Source organism: Corylus avellana, chromosome 8 (genome assembly GCF_965113065.1).
Source record: "Corylus avellana chromosome 8, dhCorAvel1.hap1.2, whole genome shotgun sequence".
Lineage (NCBI taxonomy): Eukaryota > Viridiplantae > Streptophyta > Magnoliopsida > Fagales > Betulaceae > Corylus > Corylus avellana.
In genome coordinates, this window is record NC_142497.1 from 20,847,531 (window position 1) to 20,866,122 (window position 18,592).

Here is an 18,592-nt window from a genome sequence, read left to right on the forward strand (position 1 = left end):
TCCTCAAACTATCACCTAATTGACAATGTTCTCCCCAAACTTTCAACTGTGACAATGTTCCCTCAAAACTACCAAAACATCATCAATGCCTCCCCCAAGGTTAACAAAAAAATAAAAATGCCCCTATATATTTTCCAATAAGACAAATATATCCCTATAAATTCGAAGAAAAAAAAATAATAATTTTTTTCTTTAAATGAAAATTTTAATTTTAAAAAAAAAAAAACGATTTTTTTAATTTTTTAAAAAAAAAACGAAATTTTTGTAATTTTATTTTTTAAAACGAAGATTTTAATTTTTTTTAAATTCTTTTTAAAAGGAAAATTTTTTTAAAAAAAAAGTTATAGAAAAAACAAAAAATTTCAATTTTTATAAAAGAAATCAATTTTTTTTTAATAAGAGGATTAAAAGTTTGGCTTGGATTTTATTTTTTTATTTTTTATTTTAGGGTTTGTTTTTTTTTTTTTTTTTTTAGAATTTTTAGTATTTTTTGTTTTTATTTTACTAAGAGTATGGTTTGATAGTTTGAGGGAGACATTGTCACAATTGAAAGTTTGGGGGTACATTGTCAATTGGGTGATAGTTTGAGGGGTATGTGAACTTTCCTTTTTAATGTAAAGAATCCAAAAGTTTGATTCATTAATAAAATATAATATTTAGTTAAAGTGTAGAAATATTTAAAGAGTTCAATATTTTGTGATTTTGAAAACTGGGTAGCTAAATCAACTAAATAATTTAAAAAATAAAAAATAATAATAGAAAAAAGGTCAATGTGAATGCTGTAATACCTACCTCCACCAAATTATGGGCCCTTGAAAATGTCTTGAATTAAACATGACATGGAAATATCCCACTGCCAATAAATTGGGAGTAGGAAAGTCATGAGGAATAAATAGATCGAGGGGACAAATAGGAATTGTTAGGTGATTTACACGACTTGACCTTAATTTCCTCTCATTAGCCCCTCAAATCCCACTTTATTCATAATCTGTACCTACCTCGAAATAAATTTTAGCTTAAGCTTCCATGCTCCTCAGTTGACTCTCATTTTCATAATACACTTTTCAGAGTCTTCCCCCAACTCCAAGGCCACGTTTCTCGAAATAAATTTGTTAGACACTGGCTGGAAACAGAGTCACCAACTCACCATATTTATATATATATATAGAGAGAGAGAGAGAGAGAGAGTGTCTCTTAATTACTACAGCCTCCCTCCAAATGAGAATTCCCTTCTTTTCATGGCTCTTCTTGGTGCCCATGTGCACACTTTTCCTCAATTTCTCTACTGTCTTTGTGGTGTCTCACCAATGTTTGGACAATCAGCAATTCCTGTTGCTCGAATTGAAGAACACCCTTATATTCGAATCTACTTTGTCTGCAAAACTAGCTAAGTGGAACCAAAGTGTCGATTGCTGTTCTTGGGAAGGCGTAACCTGCAACGAGGGACGTGTTATTGGCCTTGACCTGAGCAGTGAATCCATCTTGGGTGGACTTGGCAATTCAAGCAGCCTCTTCAGTTTTAAGCACCTCCAAAGCTTGAGTTTGGCTTATAATGAATTCAACAATTCTCATATTCCACCACAGTTTGGCAAGTTGGTGAATTTGAGTTATTTGAATCTCTCAAATGCTGGCTTTGCAGGGCAGATTCCTCTTGCGATTTCGCGCTTGACAAGGTTGGTCACTCTTGATTTATCTACCTCTAATTACATCTATCAACTGGAACTGAAACTTGAGAATCCAAATTTAAATGCGCTCGTTCAGAAACTTTCGGAGCTTATTGAACTTTATCTTGATGGTGTATTAATATCAGCACAAGGTAATGAGTGGGGTCAAGCTTTATCATCTTCAGTTCCAAATTTGAGAGCATTGCACTTGTCCAGTTGCAATCTTTCTGGCCCTATTGATTCCTCCTTACAAAATCTTCAGTCCCTCTCAATTATTGATTTGTCTCGTAACAATTTATCTGCTCCAGTTCCAGATTTTTTTGCAGATTTCAAAAATTTGACATCCTTGGATTTCAGTTTTTGTTACCTGAATGGAAAATTTCCTGAAAAGATCTTCCAGGTTCCAACGCTACAAACGCTTGACTTGCTCTATAACCCTCGACTTGAAGTTTCTTTCCCTAAATTTCCTCCAAATGGATCTCTTCAAACCATGGTACTTAGCTATACAAATTTTTCTGCGTCAGTACCACCTTCTATCAGTAACCTTAAAATGTTGTCAGGAATATATCTTGCACAATGCAATTTCAAAGGATCAATTCCAGACTCAATTTTGAGCCTCACACAATTAGTCAGTTTGCACTTGTCACGCAACAGTTTCACCGGATCAATTCCAGGCTCAATTGCAAGCCTCACACAATTGGTCCATTTGGGCTTGTCATTCAACAATTTCAACGGATCAATTCCAGATTCAATTGCGAGCCTCACACAATTGGTCTATTTGGGCTTGTCATTCAACAATTTCAACGGATCAATTCCAGATTCAATTGCGAGCCTCACACAATTGGTCAATTTGGCCTTGTCAGGAAACAATTTCAACGGATCAATTCCAGATTCAATTGCGAGCCTCACACAATTGGTCTATTTGGGCTTGTCAGGCAACAATTTCAATGGATCAATTCCAAATTTCGGGATGTTCAAGAATCTGACTTCCATATGGCTTGATAATAATCATCTGTCTGGTCAAATTAACTCCACTCAGTGGGAAGAACTTTTGAATCTGGAATCTCTTGACTTGAGCGGCAATTCATTGAATGGGAGTATTCCAGTTTCTATACTTTCCCTTCCATCATTGCAAGAGTTAGATCTTTCACACAACCAATTTTCTGGCTCAGTGGACCTTAGTGTGATTCAAAATTTTCAAAGTCCTTCAAAGCTTGATCTTTCGTACAACAACTTGTTGATTGAATTTAATGGTTTTAACATTTCGTTAACCTCATTCCCCCAATTTTACCACTTAGGGTTGGCTTCTTGCAAGTTGAAAGTATTTCCTGATTTCTTGAGAAACCAATCCAGTTTAGATTATCTAGACCTTTCAAACAACCAGATCTATGGAGAGATACCAGCAAGCATCAGTCAATCCCTTGCCTACACTTTCTTCTTGTCTCTTTCAAGTAATAAATTATATGGGAGCATCCCTAGATCAATATGCAAAGCTACAAATCTTCAACTTCTAGATCTGTCTAATAATTCCTTCAGTGGCACAATTCCCCAATGCTTGATTGAGATGAGCCGTACACTTTGGGTGCTGAATCTTAGGACAAACAACCTCAATGGCACAATTCCTGAAGCATTTCTAGATAATTGTGATTTACAAACTTTATCTCTCAATAAAAACCAACTAGAAGGGGGGCTACCAAAATCTTTGGCCAATTGCAAACAGTTGGAGGTCTTGGACATTGGGAACAACCACATCGAGGATACCTTCCCATTTTACTTAAAGAACACATCCATGTTGAGGGTTCTTGTTTTGCGATCTAACAAATTTTACGGGTCCATTACTCATCCAGAGCCTAATGCCACCTGGCCAATGCTTCAAATTATAGATGTGGCTTCAAACAATTTTATTGGTAATCTTCCAATAACACTTCTTTTGACTTGGATGGCAATGATGAATCGTTCACCTGAGGCCCAATCAAGGCTAAGTTACCTCGAAACTTATGTGGATGGAATTTATTATCGAGATATGATAACAGTTACTATCAAGGGTTTAATGGTGGACTTGAAGAATATCCTAGAAATCTTCACCACTATTGACTTTTCTTGCAATGGTTTTGATGGTCCAATACCTAAAGAAATGGGAGAACTCAAAGTGCTTCATATTCTCAATTTGTCGCATAATGCTTTCACGGGCCAAATTCCATCATCTTTGGGGAAATTGAGGAATCTTGAGTCACTAGACCTGTCAAGCAACAAGCTTTCTGGTAAGATTTCTATGCAAATTGCTGATGGTCTTATTTTCCTATCAGTTCTCAACCTTTCCTTTAATCAGTTGGAGGGAAAAATTCCATTCATCAAGCAATTTGCCACATTTTTGGAAACTTCCTTTGAAGGGAATGAAAGATTATGTGGCATCCCTTTGAAATCACACTGCACATATGAGGAGCCGCGATTGTCACCTCCAACATATGAAGAAAAACACTGGAATTCTGGAATTGTGAAAGAGTGGAATTACATAAGCATTGAATTGGGATTTATTTTTGGCATTGGAATTATCATTGGGCCGCTTATGTTTTGGAAGAGGTGGAGGATATGGTATTACAAACATGTTGACCACATTCTTTCCAGGATCTTCCCTCGATTATATCTTGGAAAAGAATACCATAAAAATTGCAGACACAGAAATCAGAGGCGGAGGCACTAGTCATAGTTATGCAGCACAATACCTCCAGGTTTATCATTATTAATTCTAGTCGTTTTGGTTTCGGTATTAAGCAAAAAAAAAAAAAAATCCATGTAATTCGATGCAAGTATTGTCTTATGGTATGATATTTTGTAATTGGCAAACTATATTACTCAACTATGCACTTGTTTGATATTATTTTTTTGGGGACTACTTACGAGGCGTACATGTCATGCGGAGGAAAAATTGGCCATGCTTTCACATTTGCGTGGGTCATTGCTTTCAAATTCCCCTGTCAGAAGAGAGGTATTTATAAAGTATGTGATTAGTCTTGGAAAACATAACTAATAGTGTTTCCTTTTGAAGGTTTGACTCCTTTTTTTTCACTGGCAAATTGTAATCATGTTAATTGACCAAACACTGAAATTCACTGCTTAAAGGCCAACCAACCATGTTTATGCACAGGGTGGATTAGCGCCCAGCTCGATCTCTTATCAAAATTAAATAGGGTTGTTTATCTTTATCCCACATAACCTGATTCCTCTCTCCATAGAATCGGAGGAAATAAACATTTTTAGTGATGAGGCTTGATACCAGGAGAATGGGTTGGGTAAGGTCACTGTCATTTAGTGGTTTGGGTTTAAAATTTGGGATATGGGGAACCCAAGAAGAGTCCCAAATTGGAATGGGGGAATATGGGTAAATTCGTAAGCAAGCTCATGCTTCAACAAGAGGTTTGGAGTTGAGAATACTTTCCCAGACCCCAAGAGCAGCCTCCTGGAATAGTTTCTGATATTTAACTTTCAGCAGGATTGGAAATAATTTTCTAGCCAAGTTTGGCAATGAGAGCATTGTTTTGACCCTTCATGGATCTGATGCCTAGCCCACTTAGGGGTCGAGGTAAACAGATGCAATACCATGACTTGAAGCTGAGATCGAAGCAGAGATCCTCCTCCAAGGATCTCACAACCCAAAATAAAAAGGAAAGGGGATTTCCTTGCCTAAGGCCCTTGGAGGAGGAGAAGTTGCCAAAGGGAGAACTATTAATGAGGATGGAAAAGGAGGCGGATGCATTGCACTCCTTCATCCACTTGGAGCTGAAATCCCAAGTATGAAAGCCCATTCTATTCTGTCAAAAGTCTTCTTCATATCGATTTTTATGTCCATGAGCCCTCTGCCTTTTTTGTATTTCAAAGTGTAAAGCAACTTTGCTAGGGTATAGATGGTGAACAGTGGAAGGGCAATGTCGCTTGGGGACTAGGGTTCAACTCTTTTAGGAATTTCCCATTCCTAAAAAAAACTTTATACTAAGTTAAGGACCTCTTGTTTCACCGTGGCCCGGTAGGATTTAATGAAAAAGGCTGTAAAACCATCTGATCCAAGGGCTTTTGTGGAGCCTAAGTTGCAGACATGTTGTCCTCCTCAAAGATGGCAGGTTCTAAAGGGTTTATAAGGGCTTCATTTGGCAAACAACCCAAAATTTTCCTAAAACATTTTCCTAAAAGGTCAACTTCAAAACATTCTTATAATTTATATCACATCAATCACTTTTATTACTATTCAAAACACCCACTACAAAACATAACTTATTATTTTTCCTTACACAAAATTCAAAACTTATTTCTACTTTATATTACATCAATAATTTCTTATTACTAGTCAAACAAAAAATCCAATACACAATCCTTTACCAAACGGGCCAAGATTTTCAGAGAAGTCAGGGAAGGAAGAGGAGAAGAGGGTTTTAAAGTGTGATTAAGAGCAAGTTCCCACTTCTGTCTGAGAGCCAAGTTTCATTTGAGGCCTTGAGGAAGTCGATGGCATTTTTGTATCCTTCTAATGATAGTTGAAGTGTGAAAGAAGTTTATATTAAGATCCTTACAGGCTAGCTAATAACACTCTCTGGAATTACTTTTCCAGAGGACTTCCTCTTTTTGAGCGTTCATCTAGGTCAGTCTTGAGGGCCTGGTTCTGGACCGTGGGGGGGCTGCTGTTGGATCTAGTCAAGTTGGTCAGTATGGGATTTGATTTTCTGGTGGATGTTCCCAAAATGAAAAAAAAAATTTCCACACCTTTAAAGCAGAATTTTTTTTTTTTTTTTTTTTTTGTTTTAAACCTTTAAAGTAGATTTGAGTGCTTTAAGTTTTTTATGGACAGTTAAAAGGCAGTGGAGCCAGAAACCCTTCAAGTGACAATCAAAAAGAAAAATCGATTATGGGAAGTCTGCAAATGCAAAGGTTAAGTCTGAGAAAAATGGAAGCTGCATAATAATAATACAAAGTTCTCATATATTGAAACGTCGGATACTTGAATAATCACGTTCCAGCAACCAGAATACAGTTTGACAATTTTACAAGCATACTCGAATAATCACATTCGCATGTCTTAGAGCATGCTACAATTACGTTTAAAAGCATAACATTTGTATGAAAAGCTGATTAACACTTTACTCTTGGGAGACCAGAATCATGTCAAAAAGAAACATGGAGGAGAAGAAATTTAGAAAAGAAGGCAATAGAAACTCTAATTGCTTATACTAACATTTGCTACCACCCATTTCCAATGCCCAGCAGTAGTACTATTGCAAGGCGTATAAATATTCATCAACTCAAACAATTTCCCCGTGCAGTCTATGACGTGCAGCCATTTACAGACCAAATGTATTTGCTCACCAAAATTTCAGTGAGAGAGCTTTGACAACCATTTTAAATCAAAATTCTGCAATTGGCTGCAAAATGACAAGTCACAAAGCTCCTTCTGAAGACAGAATTTTCGGTATATATGTAACTCATACCTTCAACACAGAGGAAGAAATACTAGATTTTCAACTTATGTTTGAAGGAGCTTATGATCCAGCCTTTCCATCTTCACTGCGCTTTGTTCAGAATTAGAGGAAAGGCATTCTGCAGGCAAGGTGTCAACACAAGAATGATGAGAATTATTTTTATTAGAGAGCAGAATCAAGTGATGACACAATATAAATTAGAATTGAAGAATAATTGTCGCAAGCCCATTACTAAGCACATGCCATTCATCATATATAGTTGTAGCTTTTCATATTAACATAAATTGAAACACACAGATGTTTCAGAAATGACCAAGTTTGCAAGACAAAGGTGGTAGCAGGAAACTCACATTAGCAAGTCTAAGGTGCAATGCACACTGCAGTGTTCACAGATTTGTTCAAATGAAGTTTGACTTTTTGTCTCCTGGTTTAAGAATTTGGAAAGAACACATTAGGGTTTCATCAACACTCATCATTGCACCAGCGTTATCAAATTCGCCACATAGTTAGGAGCAGAGAATATTGTTACAAGCTGCCTCTCAGCAAAGGTTTTCCAAAGTCTTACATTGAACCGGTGTTTACATTCATCATAAAATCCATATTCGATTAATTGAAGCACATTCATGGTTCCCTCTCAAAAGAAAAAAGTTCTCAGGGTATTTGATTTTATAGGCAAGCAAAAGGCATATTGTTTCCAAACTCTGCTTGCCACGATCCACATAGTCCCCTAGGAATAAATAATTGGCATTAGGAGGAAAACCCCCATACTCAAAAAGCCTCAGAAGATCAGAATATTGTGCATGAATATCGCCTGGTAAAAGAAAAAAAAAATATTGGTATTCACTTCTTTTGGTAAGTGTTCGCTTGACATGAAGGGAGATAAACAAGATACACGCTGAAGAACAATCCAAACCCCCATCATAGAAACAACAAAAGGTAGTCCAGTCAAAGGTCATTAATGAAAATTCTAAAACGACTCCAATTATCACCTACTCACACGTCTAGGAGTTTTACCGAAAATATCCAGAAAACAGATCTAACTTAGCAGTTAAAAAATCAACCAAATACTGATATGAAATATGCAATCAAGAACACAGAAATTTGGTTACGAAGAGGAAACCATTTAGAGAACTCTCTAAATGTAAAACCTCTCCGGGGCAGCCAAACCCAGGAAATCAATTCACTATATAGAAGAATAAGGAATACAAGAAGAATAACAAAGCCTTTGACTCTTCCTTGCACACGACAAGTGACCCACTTGACTTCTACCTCAGTAGCCCTTTCCAGAACATCTGGCACGATTCTTCTAAAAGATTTCCTTTCACCGGAACTCCGATTGGCTTCACGTATTTTCTCTTCAACAATAATCTAGAACGAATTCTCTCTCTCTAAGCACCCAGATATTTGCTCAATAAAATACATCCTTGTAAATGTAGCAAAATCGGGTTTAAATAGAAAATAACCCTAATAAGTCAGCCAGGTCCGGACCCTGCAGATCTGAGGTCCGGACAGGCCTCATAAAATGCACTTTCGGGAAATGGGGTCCGGACCCGGATTCTGGAGGTCCGGACCCGGACTGTCCAGTCTTCATCAACAACTCCGATCGATGGGCGTTTGTGGTCCGATTGAGCTGAAATTTTGCAGGGACGTTCATAACACATGAATCTACATTATGAACGGTGGAGATTGGATTCTGAGCATTCTATATCAGTGTTTGAGCCGTGAACAGTAGCATCTGCATTTTGGAACTGAATTAAGTCAACACAAGAACTAACAATTAAGTATTAGCACGAGTATTAGCCTCTTCCACAACAGATGTGGGATAACCCCAACAATCTCCAACTCACATATCGGGCCCTGGGTCGGAGCAGCGACAACCCGTTTCTCTAGTGGACTGTTGAGCCGGACTTGTTAGTAAACTTGGCTATGATACCATGTCAAATACTCAAGGTGAACAGAATCAAAGGAAAACAGAGACTATGCTATATGGAAGAAGAACAGAGTAGGAGAAAAGAAGAAGCAAGTAGATGCAGAAGAAGAGAAATTCTTCATTAGCAAATAATCTCGTGAGGTTACAAGTAATGGAAAGAAAGCTTATTTACAAGCTTCTAATCAAGCAACTGAAACTGTATATCAGCTTAACAACTTGAACTAATAACTAACTCTGAGCTAACTAAACTAACTAACTTACAAACTGAAAAAGTTAGTTTATTTAGTTTATACAGGTGCTAATATTAAGCATCGTTTTTAATAAGTTATCTAAATTAGCATGAAAACAAACAAACTTCTATATTTCGGTGATAAAAATTTATCAAGATATACAGAAGAACACATCTGCCAAATGGCGTACTCAAGTAGAGAATATTAACAAAAATTCCAGCTCCTGGAGTTAATCCTATCAAAAACCTACTTTAAAATTACAAATTAGCATTTAGCACACCCTAATTATGTATTCACTTTTTAATCAAGGCTCTTTAGTAGAAAACAAAAAATTATGTAGGGTTAGTCACCGTTTCAGTATTACCAGGAACTCTCTCCCTAGTATGGATCCCATTTCCCATGCTTCTAGCTTCTAAAACTTGTGGCAAGATGTTTTGAGGGAATGTTATCAATTGAGTGGTAGTTTGAGGAGAAGTATGTGAACTTTTCCCGTTTATTCAAATATTTGAAAGTTGATAGTGCAAATGGTAAAAATTTCGTATATAATAATATTAGATAAATGAATAATACATTTAATATTATTCAATTCAAAACAACTAACTCAATTTCAAGACAAAAATCTATCTCAACACAATCTGGTATTCGTTCGGAAAAAGCCTAAGCTATAATACTTTATTAATGTGGTGATATAAGAAAATGAATAAGGACTTTCTAAGTACCCCTTCTGAGTTACTACGATAAATCGAAAGAAAGACAATAAGAAGTCACATTTGGTATGCTGGTCTGTCCACTTCAAGTCATGAAGCTTATCTCAATGTAAAGACAACAAACCATGAGAAACTCAGCAAAGACTCCATTCTTTGAGTCTCCATGGTCTTCCATGATGTCAATTGTTTTCAACTAATAATCAAGAATGCTTTTATAAGAATGACATGAAGTCGATCTTTACATAAATTTCACAAATTAGGCGGCAAATGTTAGTGACGATATATATATATAAGTTAAGACTAATATCTTTTCTCCTCATCAAAATCAACCGACAGCAGCAATATCCAAAAGATATGAGAAAACTTCTACAGCACAATGCAGCAGTACGCCATCTTGTCACAGCCAACCGACATGTGTAATATCAAAAGAAAAATTACAGCAAGGATAGGATTTGTTTGTCAATTTCTAATATTGTACAGAGAGGATAAGATATGTTTCTCGATTTCTGATGTAAAAATATTGTTATAAATACTACAGCCTTTCCCTCGTTTGAGATAGGGGCAAAACACCACAAATCCTTGAACTCTTACAATATATATACACTTTCAGAGTCTTCCACCAAGCCCACATTTCTTGAAATAAATTTGTTAGACAGTGGCTGGAAACAGATCCATCAAGTCTTCCTGGGACCTTTCTGGGACACACACACCCCCCCCCCCCGACGAAACACTATGAATGTCACACCTCTTCAATTCATTAATCAACGAGTGTCTCTATAGCCTCGAAATGAGAATTCCCTTCTTTACATGGCTCTTCTTGGTTCCCATCTGCACACTTTTCCTCACTTCTCTACTGTCTTTGCAGTGTCTCACCAATGTTTGGACAATCAGCAATTCATATTGCTTGAATTGAACAACACCCTTATATTCAATTCTACCATGTCCACAAAGCTTGCTAAGTGGAATCAAAGTGTCGATTGCTGTTATTGGGAAGGCATAACCTGCAACGAGGGGCGTGTTATTGGTCTCGACCTGACCAATGAATCCATTTTGGGTGGATTTAACAATTTAAGAAGCATCTCGAAAACCTGAGTTTGGCTTATAACTACTTCAACAATTCTCAGATTCCATCAAAGTTTGACAAGCTGGCAAATTTGAGTAATTTGGATCTATCATACGTTGGCTTTGCAGGGCAGATTCCTAATGCAATTTCACGCCTGACAAGGTTTGTTACTCTCAAGTTATCTTCCAATTAATATTCACTGAAACTTGAGAATCCAAATTTAAATGAGCTCGTTCAGAACCTTTCGGAGCTTATGGAACTTTATCTTAATGGTGTATTAATATTCGCACAAGGTATGAGTGTTGTCCAGCTTTATCATCTTTACTGCCAAATTTGAGAACGTTGAAATTGTCAAAGTGCAATCTTCCGAGCCCTATTGACTCCTCCTTATGGAATTTCAATGGATCAATTACACACTCAATTGTGAGCTTCACACAATTGGTATATTTGGACTTGTCAAACAACAATTTCAAAGGATCAATTCTAGACTCAATTGCGTGCCTCACACAATTAATTGATTTGGACTTGTCGAACAACAGTTTCAACAGATCAATTCCAGACTCAATTGCGAACCTCACACAATTGGTCTATTTGAACTTGTCATACAACTGGAGCAATTCCGGACTCAATTGCGAGCCTTACACAATTGGTCCATTTGGGCTTGTCATACAACAATTTCAAGGGATCAATTCCACACTCAATTGCCAGCCTCAAACAATTGGCCCATTTGGGCTTGTCATTCAACAATTTCAAGGGATCAATTCTAGACTCAATTGCAAGCCTCACACAATTGGTCCGTTCGAGCTTGTCATTCAACAATTTCAACGGATCAATTCCAAACTCAATTGCAAGCCTCACACAATTAGTCTATTTGGACTTGTCCAACAATAATTTGAAAGGATCAATTCCATACTTAATTGCCAGCCTCACACAATTGGTCCATCTGGACTTGTCAAACAACAATTTCAAAGGATCAATTCCAAATTCAATTGCCAGCCTCACACAATTGGTCCATTTGGGCTTGTCAAACAACAATTTCAAGGGATCAATTCCAGACTCAGTTGCCAGCCTCACACAATTGGTCTGTTTGCCAGCCTCACACAATTGGTCTGTTTGGGCTTGTCATACAACAATTTCAAGGGATCAATTCCAGACTCAATTGCGAGCCTCACACAATTGGTCTATTTGAACTTGTCATACAACAATTTTAACAGATCAATTCCAGACTCAATTGCGAGCCTAACACAATTGATTGTTTTGGACTTGTATTGCGAGCCTCACACAATTGGCCTATTTGGGCTTGTCATATAACAATTTCAGCGGATCAATTCTAGACTCAATTGTAAGCCTCACACGATTGGTCTATTTGGGCTTGTCAAACAACAATTTCAATGGATCAAGTAAAAAATTCTATGGGAGCATCCCTAGATCAATATGCAATGATACAAATCTTGAACTTCTAGATTTGTCTAATAATTCCTTGAGTGGAACAATTCCCCAATGCTTGATTGAGAGAAGTGGTTCACTTGAGGTGCTAAATCTAAGGACAAACAACCTCAATGGCCCAATTCCTAATCAATTTCCAGATAATTGTAGTTTACAAACTTTATCTCTCAATAAAAACCAAGTATAAGGAGGGTTACGGAAATCATTGGCCAATTGCATTAGGTTGGAGATCTTGGATATTGGAAACAACCACATCGAGGGTACCTTCCCATTTTACTTGAAGAACACATCCATGTTGAGGGCTCTTGTTTTGCGATCTAACAAATTTTATAGGCCCATTACTCATCCAGAGCCTAATACTACCTGGCCGATGCTTCAAATTATAGACGTGGCTTTAAACAATTTTATTGGTAACCTTCCAATAATACTTCTTTCCACTTGGATGACAATAGTGAATCCTTCAACTAAGGCTGGGTTAAGTTACCTCCAAACCCATGTGGGTGGAATTTATTATCAAGATATGATAACAATTACTACCAAGGGGTTTAATGGTGGAGTTGAAGAATATCTAGGAAATCTTCACCGCTATTGACTTTTCTTGCAATGGTTTTGATGGTCTTATACCTAAAGAAATGGGAGAACTCAAAGTGCTTCATATTCTCAACTTGTCAAATAATGCTTTCACGGGCCAAATTTCGTCATCTTTGGGGAAATTGAAGAATCTTGAGTCATTAGACCTGTCAAGCAACAAGCTTTCTGGTAAGATTTCTATGCAACTTGCTGATGGTCTTATTTTTCTATCGGTTATGAATCTTTCCTTCAATCAATTGGTAGGGCAAATTCCATCGATTAAACAATTTGCAACATTTTCGGAAACTTCCTATGGAGGGAATCAAGGATTATGTGGCTTCCCTTTGAAATCACATTGCACATATGAGAAGCCACTATTGTCACATACAATATATGAAGAAAAACATTGGAATTATAGGACAGTGATTGAGTGGAATTACATAAGTGCTGAATTGAGATTTGTTTTTTGCTTTGGAATTGTCATTGGGCATCTTATGTTTTGGAAGAAGTGGAGGATATGGTATTATAGACATATTGACAACATTCTTTTCAGGATCTTCCCCAAATTGCATCTTGAAAAAGAATATCATCACATGCGCAAATTTAGATATCAGAGGTCAAGGCACTAGTCATAATTATGAAGCGCAATGCCTCTTGGTTTATCATACATGATTAACTCTTGTCGTTTTGGTTTCACTATTAAGCAAAACAAAAAAAAGTGGATCCATGTAATTGGATGTAAATATTGTCTTTAAGGTATGCTATTTGTAATTGGCAAACTATATTACTTAAGTGCTTGTTTGATATTATTTTTTTGGGGCTACTCATGTGGAGCAAAAATTGGCCATGTATCACATTTGCGTCGGTCAGTGTTTCAGATGTGCACACAACATCGTTAGAGGACTGCAAGATGACTTGTACATATGAATTGCATGACCATCCCTTTGACACCTGAAGTTCGTAAACTGTTGGTACTGTTTGAATACCATCGTTGTTTGATCATCAGCTAAATTGAGGATTTTTTTTTTCTTCCTAACTCACAGGTATGTTTGGTTCTTTAATTTAATATTTTTCAGTTTAATGTTTGAAACTTGTTCTGTCGATTCATATAATTCTCACCTTTCCAAAAGAAGAAATATCATTTCCCCTGTAAGAGAGCTATTTGGAAAGGATGTTATTAGTCTAAGAAAACATAATCAATTATTCACTAAGCATTTTCATGCATCAAGTAGATTAAAGTCCCGCTCTTAACATAAAAAATAGGCCAGGGTTGTTTATCCCACAAAACCCGATTCATCTTAGCCTGACATATACAATCCCACTTGTCATTGACGACAAGCAGGTTGCCCCATAAAATGTGATTGCTAATTAAGAAATCCATTCTCCCATTGTCCTGATCATAAATCTTACTTCTTATTCTTAGGCTTCGGCGTAAAATAATTTCGACAAAATGTGGAATGCTTTGCTTCTTATGATCAACTGAAAGGGCATCTCTCAATTTTCTCATCTTTATCATACTTGGATTTATCGAACGATAATTTACATTCCTTTATACCAGCAACCATCCGGCAGTCCCTCGCCTCCATTAAATACTTGATTCTTTCAAGTAATAAATTCAATGGGACCATCCTTTGATCAATATGCAATACTTCAATTCTTGAAGCTCTAGATCTGTATAATAATTCCGTTCGTGGCACATTTCCCCAATGTTTGATTGAGATGAGTGGTTCACTTGAGGTGCTAAATTTAAGGACAAACAACTTCAATGGCACAATTACTTATGCATTTTCAGATAATTGTGGTTTACAAATTTATATTTCAATAAAAACCAACTAGAATGAGGGTTACCAAAATTATTTACCACCGCCCAAACTTCGTGGGGACTCGACCGGGACATTGATTGCACCCGATCGGGACATTATCGAAATTTAAAGTTTAATATAATTAAATGAAAAAATATTAAAAAAAAAATTGAGATTTTTTGTATCAAACACTCAAGAAAATGTTTTCGCTAAAAACTTTTTATTTCGAGCAAACAAAGTGTCAACACAAAGTTAGAGGAGAGGCATTCTGCAAGCAAGCTTTATAACCTTGTAACATTGTTAATTATTTCGCATGCTTTAACAGCCAAATCATATTTTCTGGTTGCTTCAAGTTTGGCAATGTTAAAAGATGGGGGCATGAGCCGGTCGGGGCCACAACCCCATCTATATATTTAGTCAGACATAAAACAAATTAGGCCTCAACCCACCATCTTAATTTATGCTACTCATTCACAAAGGAAATAAGGCGCCACCTTCTGGAAATAATGAGCTTTTTAATCCTCTAGTCACAGTCACTAACTATGTTTAATTTGTGGGACTTTACCCACCTCATTCTCAACACACAAGTACGCCATAAATTCCCTTATTTTTACTTTAACAACATGCACAACTATTATGTCTTTACGGTTTGATTGACACAATAGCGCATGATCAATGTGCGAATGCCTTAACACCGTGGCAATGTTTCTGCCTTAATTAAAACCTTTTTTTAGATAATATAATTTTTCTACTTTGGTGTGTTTGGGGTGGCTAAAAATTAAATTCAAAAAAATATATTTGGTTGGCCAAGGCAAACAAGTTGGCTAATGGGGTGTATTAATATAAGTCACCTGAAAAATAAAAAATCTTCAAAGTGAGGTGGTCGGAAATAACATTAATTATGAGTTGATCATCACTAACTGGTTGGAACAAGATCCTCTCTAGTCCATTTTGGACTGAAGAATATTCAGTTAATGGCTAAATCTCTCTAGAGAGATCATGAGGCCATAAATGAGACATCTATACCATGAATAAAAAAATATTATATATATTTTAAAAATAATTAAAAAATAAAATAATAGTTTTTTTTTTTTTTTTAAAAAAAAAAAAAAAAAAACATAATTTCCCGGACAAGCCATTGGGGGTGGCTTCAACCACCCCATGGCCCATGGGGGTGGATCGGCCACCCACAAGTGCCAAATCTTTTTTTTTTTTTTTTTTGATTTGGTCCTTCGGGGTAGCCAGACCACCTTCAAGGACGAAATCAATATCTACATTTTTTTTTTTAATTTGGGCCTTGGGGTGACCGGACCACCCAAGGGCCATGGGGTTACCCTTTTATTTTTTATTATTTTATTTTATAATAATATATATTATTTTATTATTATTTTTATTAATGAAACAGATGTTGATTTTATGATTGTTTTATGCAGCTTGTCATTATGCCTTTGTCACGAAATTAAAGCTGGAACTTAATTAAGAGGCATGTTGCGTGCATATGCATTTTATTAGGGGTGCAAAGGCGGTTACAGTTAGCGATTATTGTCAATAACTTCTAACCGTAACCGCCTTAGCGGTTAGTAGATTTCACTAACCGCAACCGCTTTAGCGAAATAGATAACCACTCGCTAACCGCTTTTTTAAAATTGAGATTTTTTTTGGTGCTTTTTGGGCTTATTTTTTTGGGCTTTTTTTTACCCTCATTTTTTTTTCTTGTATTTTTAATATCTTCTTGGGCCCAATTAATATAAAAAGAGCCCATATTGAAAAATCAAAAATATTTGACCCAAAATTTACATTTACTTATACTTTAAAAAAATTTCCTTAAATATTAAATCATAACCGGTTAACTTTTTTTTAAAAAAAAAAAAAAAATTCAACACAACATACAAAAAAAAGTTTAGAATTCAGACAACTGTCACAACATATAAAAAAAAATATAAAAAAAGTTCAACACAAAGCATATAAAATAAGTTCAAATAAAACATTAAATGATACAAATAAATACATTAATACTTCAATTGTGATTATAAGTAACACATTGTTAAATCTAATGTCGATTACTTAATTTGATATTATATAATCATATAGTCTCATTAAATTTTATCATATGATTCATATGATTAATTATTTAAATTTTTATCATATTTACTTATAATCTTTTTTCTTTGAATTGAACTTAATATCTAATGGTAAATGGTAATGTTCAAACTCCTAAATCCTAAATTTCTAAAGTATCTAATAATGCTTTAATTAAATTGTAGACTTGTAGTTATAAGTAATATATTGTTTAATTCAATTGAATCAATTGTGATTATCATTGTACATGAATCATATGATTAACTTGTAGACTTATGACTTATGAGTTATGTCATATTATATATGTATTATTTATTATTGTATAATCATATGATTTAATGATCAAGTCATCATGTGATATAATCATATCAATTATAGTGATAATATATAAATTACTAAAATTATAATGATAATACATTAATACTTAAATTGTGTTTATAACACATTAGTCATTGTTTAATCCAATATCAATTACTTAATTTGATATTATACGAATCATATCATCATTGTACATTAATAATATGATTCACTTGAAGTCTTGAATAAAATATTTGAATTGTCATTGAATCATATGATTAAGTATTGATATTATACATTTATATTATTCATATGCATATGTAGAGTTATATAGACTTATAACATATATAGACTTATAAGTTTATAATATACATTGGAAATAAGTCTCTAGATATTTAATTGTTGTATTAGTATGAATTGGTATACTTATGAGTTATGTCATATTATATATGTATAATTTGTTATTATATAATCAAATGATTTAATAATCAATCTCATGTGATATAATCATATAAATTATAGTGATAATATATTAATACTCAAATTGTGATTTAATTATCTTTTTAAAAAATTTTGATTTAATGATCAAGTGATTATGTTATATGTATAAATATTTTTATAATTATAATTATAAAAATATATTATATAAAAAGGCGGTTAGCGGTTAGCGGTTACGGTTAGTAAACCCAATAACCGCTAACCACTAGGCGGTTATAGCGGTTAGGCGGTTAGCGGTTAATACGGTTAGAGCGGTTAGCGGTTAAGTTCTTTACTTGTAAATATTATAAATGAGTGCTTATTACATAGCCAGAGGAATTAATTTGTCAATTGAGTTGCAGTTGTAAAACCTGACGTATAAGAAGGCACTGAAGCGTATTGGATAAGTCATTCATTGGAAGAAAATTACAAAACCCTTTTCTTCGAGGTTTCAAGTAGAAGGTCATTTTTCTCTTTGTTTTCCTTCCATTTTTATTCCTTAAAAAAAAATAATCACATTACAATTCATAAAATTCCACCCATACTCACAAAATTAAGTACAAACTTTGAAGCACCTACTAAAGAATTTATTCTTATAATCTTGATTTAGTGAAAAAAATAATAATTAATTAAGTGGTTGATTAAATAGTAAATGTTTCATATAAGATAATATTAGATAAACCAACTAACTCATTTTCATCTTAGAATTCTATCTCAACACGTTATGATATCCTTTCATAGAAAGCATGAGCCATAGTACTTAATTTATTGATGTTGTGACGAGTAACAAGGAGTAAGAAATTTTTGAGTACCCACTTTTAACTGACCGAAAATAAATTCAAACAAATAAAAAAATAAAAGG

General features: G+C 35.0%; 1 protein-coding gene and 1 pseudogene across 11 annotated transcripts; both read left to right on the plus strand.

Moving 5' to 3' along the window:
• The first annotated feature begins 1,197 nt into the window (after positions 1-1,197).
• On the plus strand, positions 1,198-4,549 carry LOC132163103 (receptor-like protein 54). Of its 11 annotated transcripts, XM_088519144.1 has the most exons (3): positions 1,200-1,951; positions 2,114-2,311; positions 2,600-4,549. In XM_088519144.1, exons 1-3 carry the CDS (start codon positions 1,219-1,221, stop codon positions 4,363-4,365), a joined length of 2,697 nt encoding a protein of 898 aa, XP_088375270.1. In that variant the 5' UTR covers positions 1,200-1,218; the 3' UTR covers positions 4,366-4,549. The 11 variants fall into 11 exon arrangements, with proteins under 11 accessions (XP_088375272.1, XP_088375270.1, XP_088375263.1 ...); XM_088519146.1 differs by having other exon boundaries at positions 1,198-2,338; positions 2,555-4,549; XM_088519137.1 differs by having other exon boundaries at positions 1,200-2,580; positions 2,704-4,549.
• Positions 4,550-10,783: 6,234 nt separating this feature from the next.
• Positions 10,784-13,704, plus strand: LOC148584262 (uncharacterized; annotated as a pseudogene).
• Positions 13,705-18,592: the final 4,888 nt, after the last annotated feature.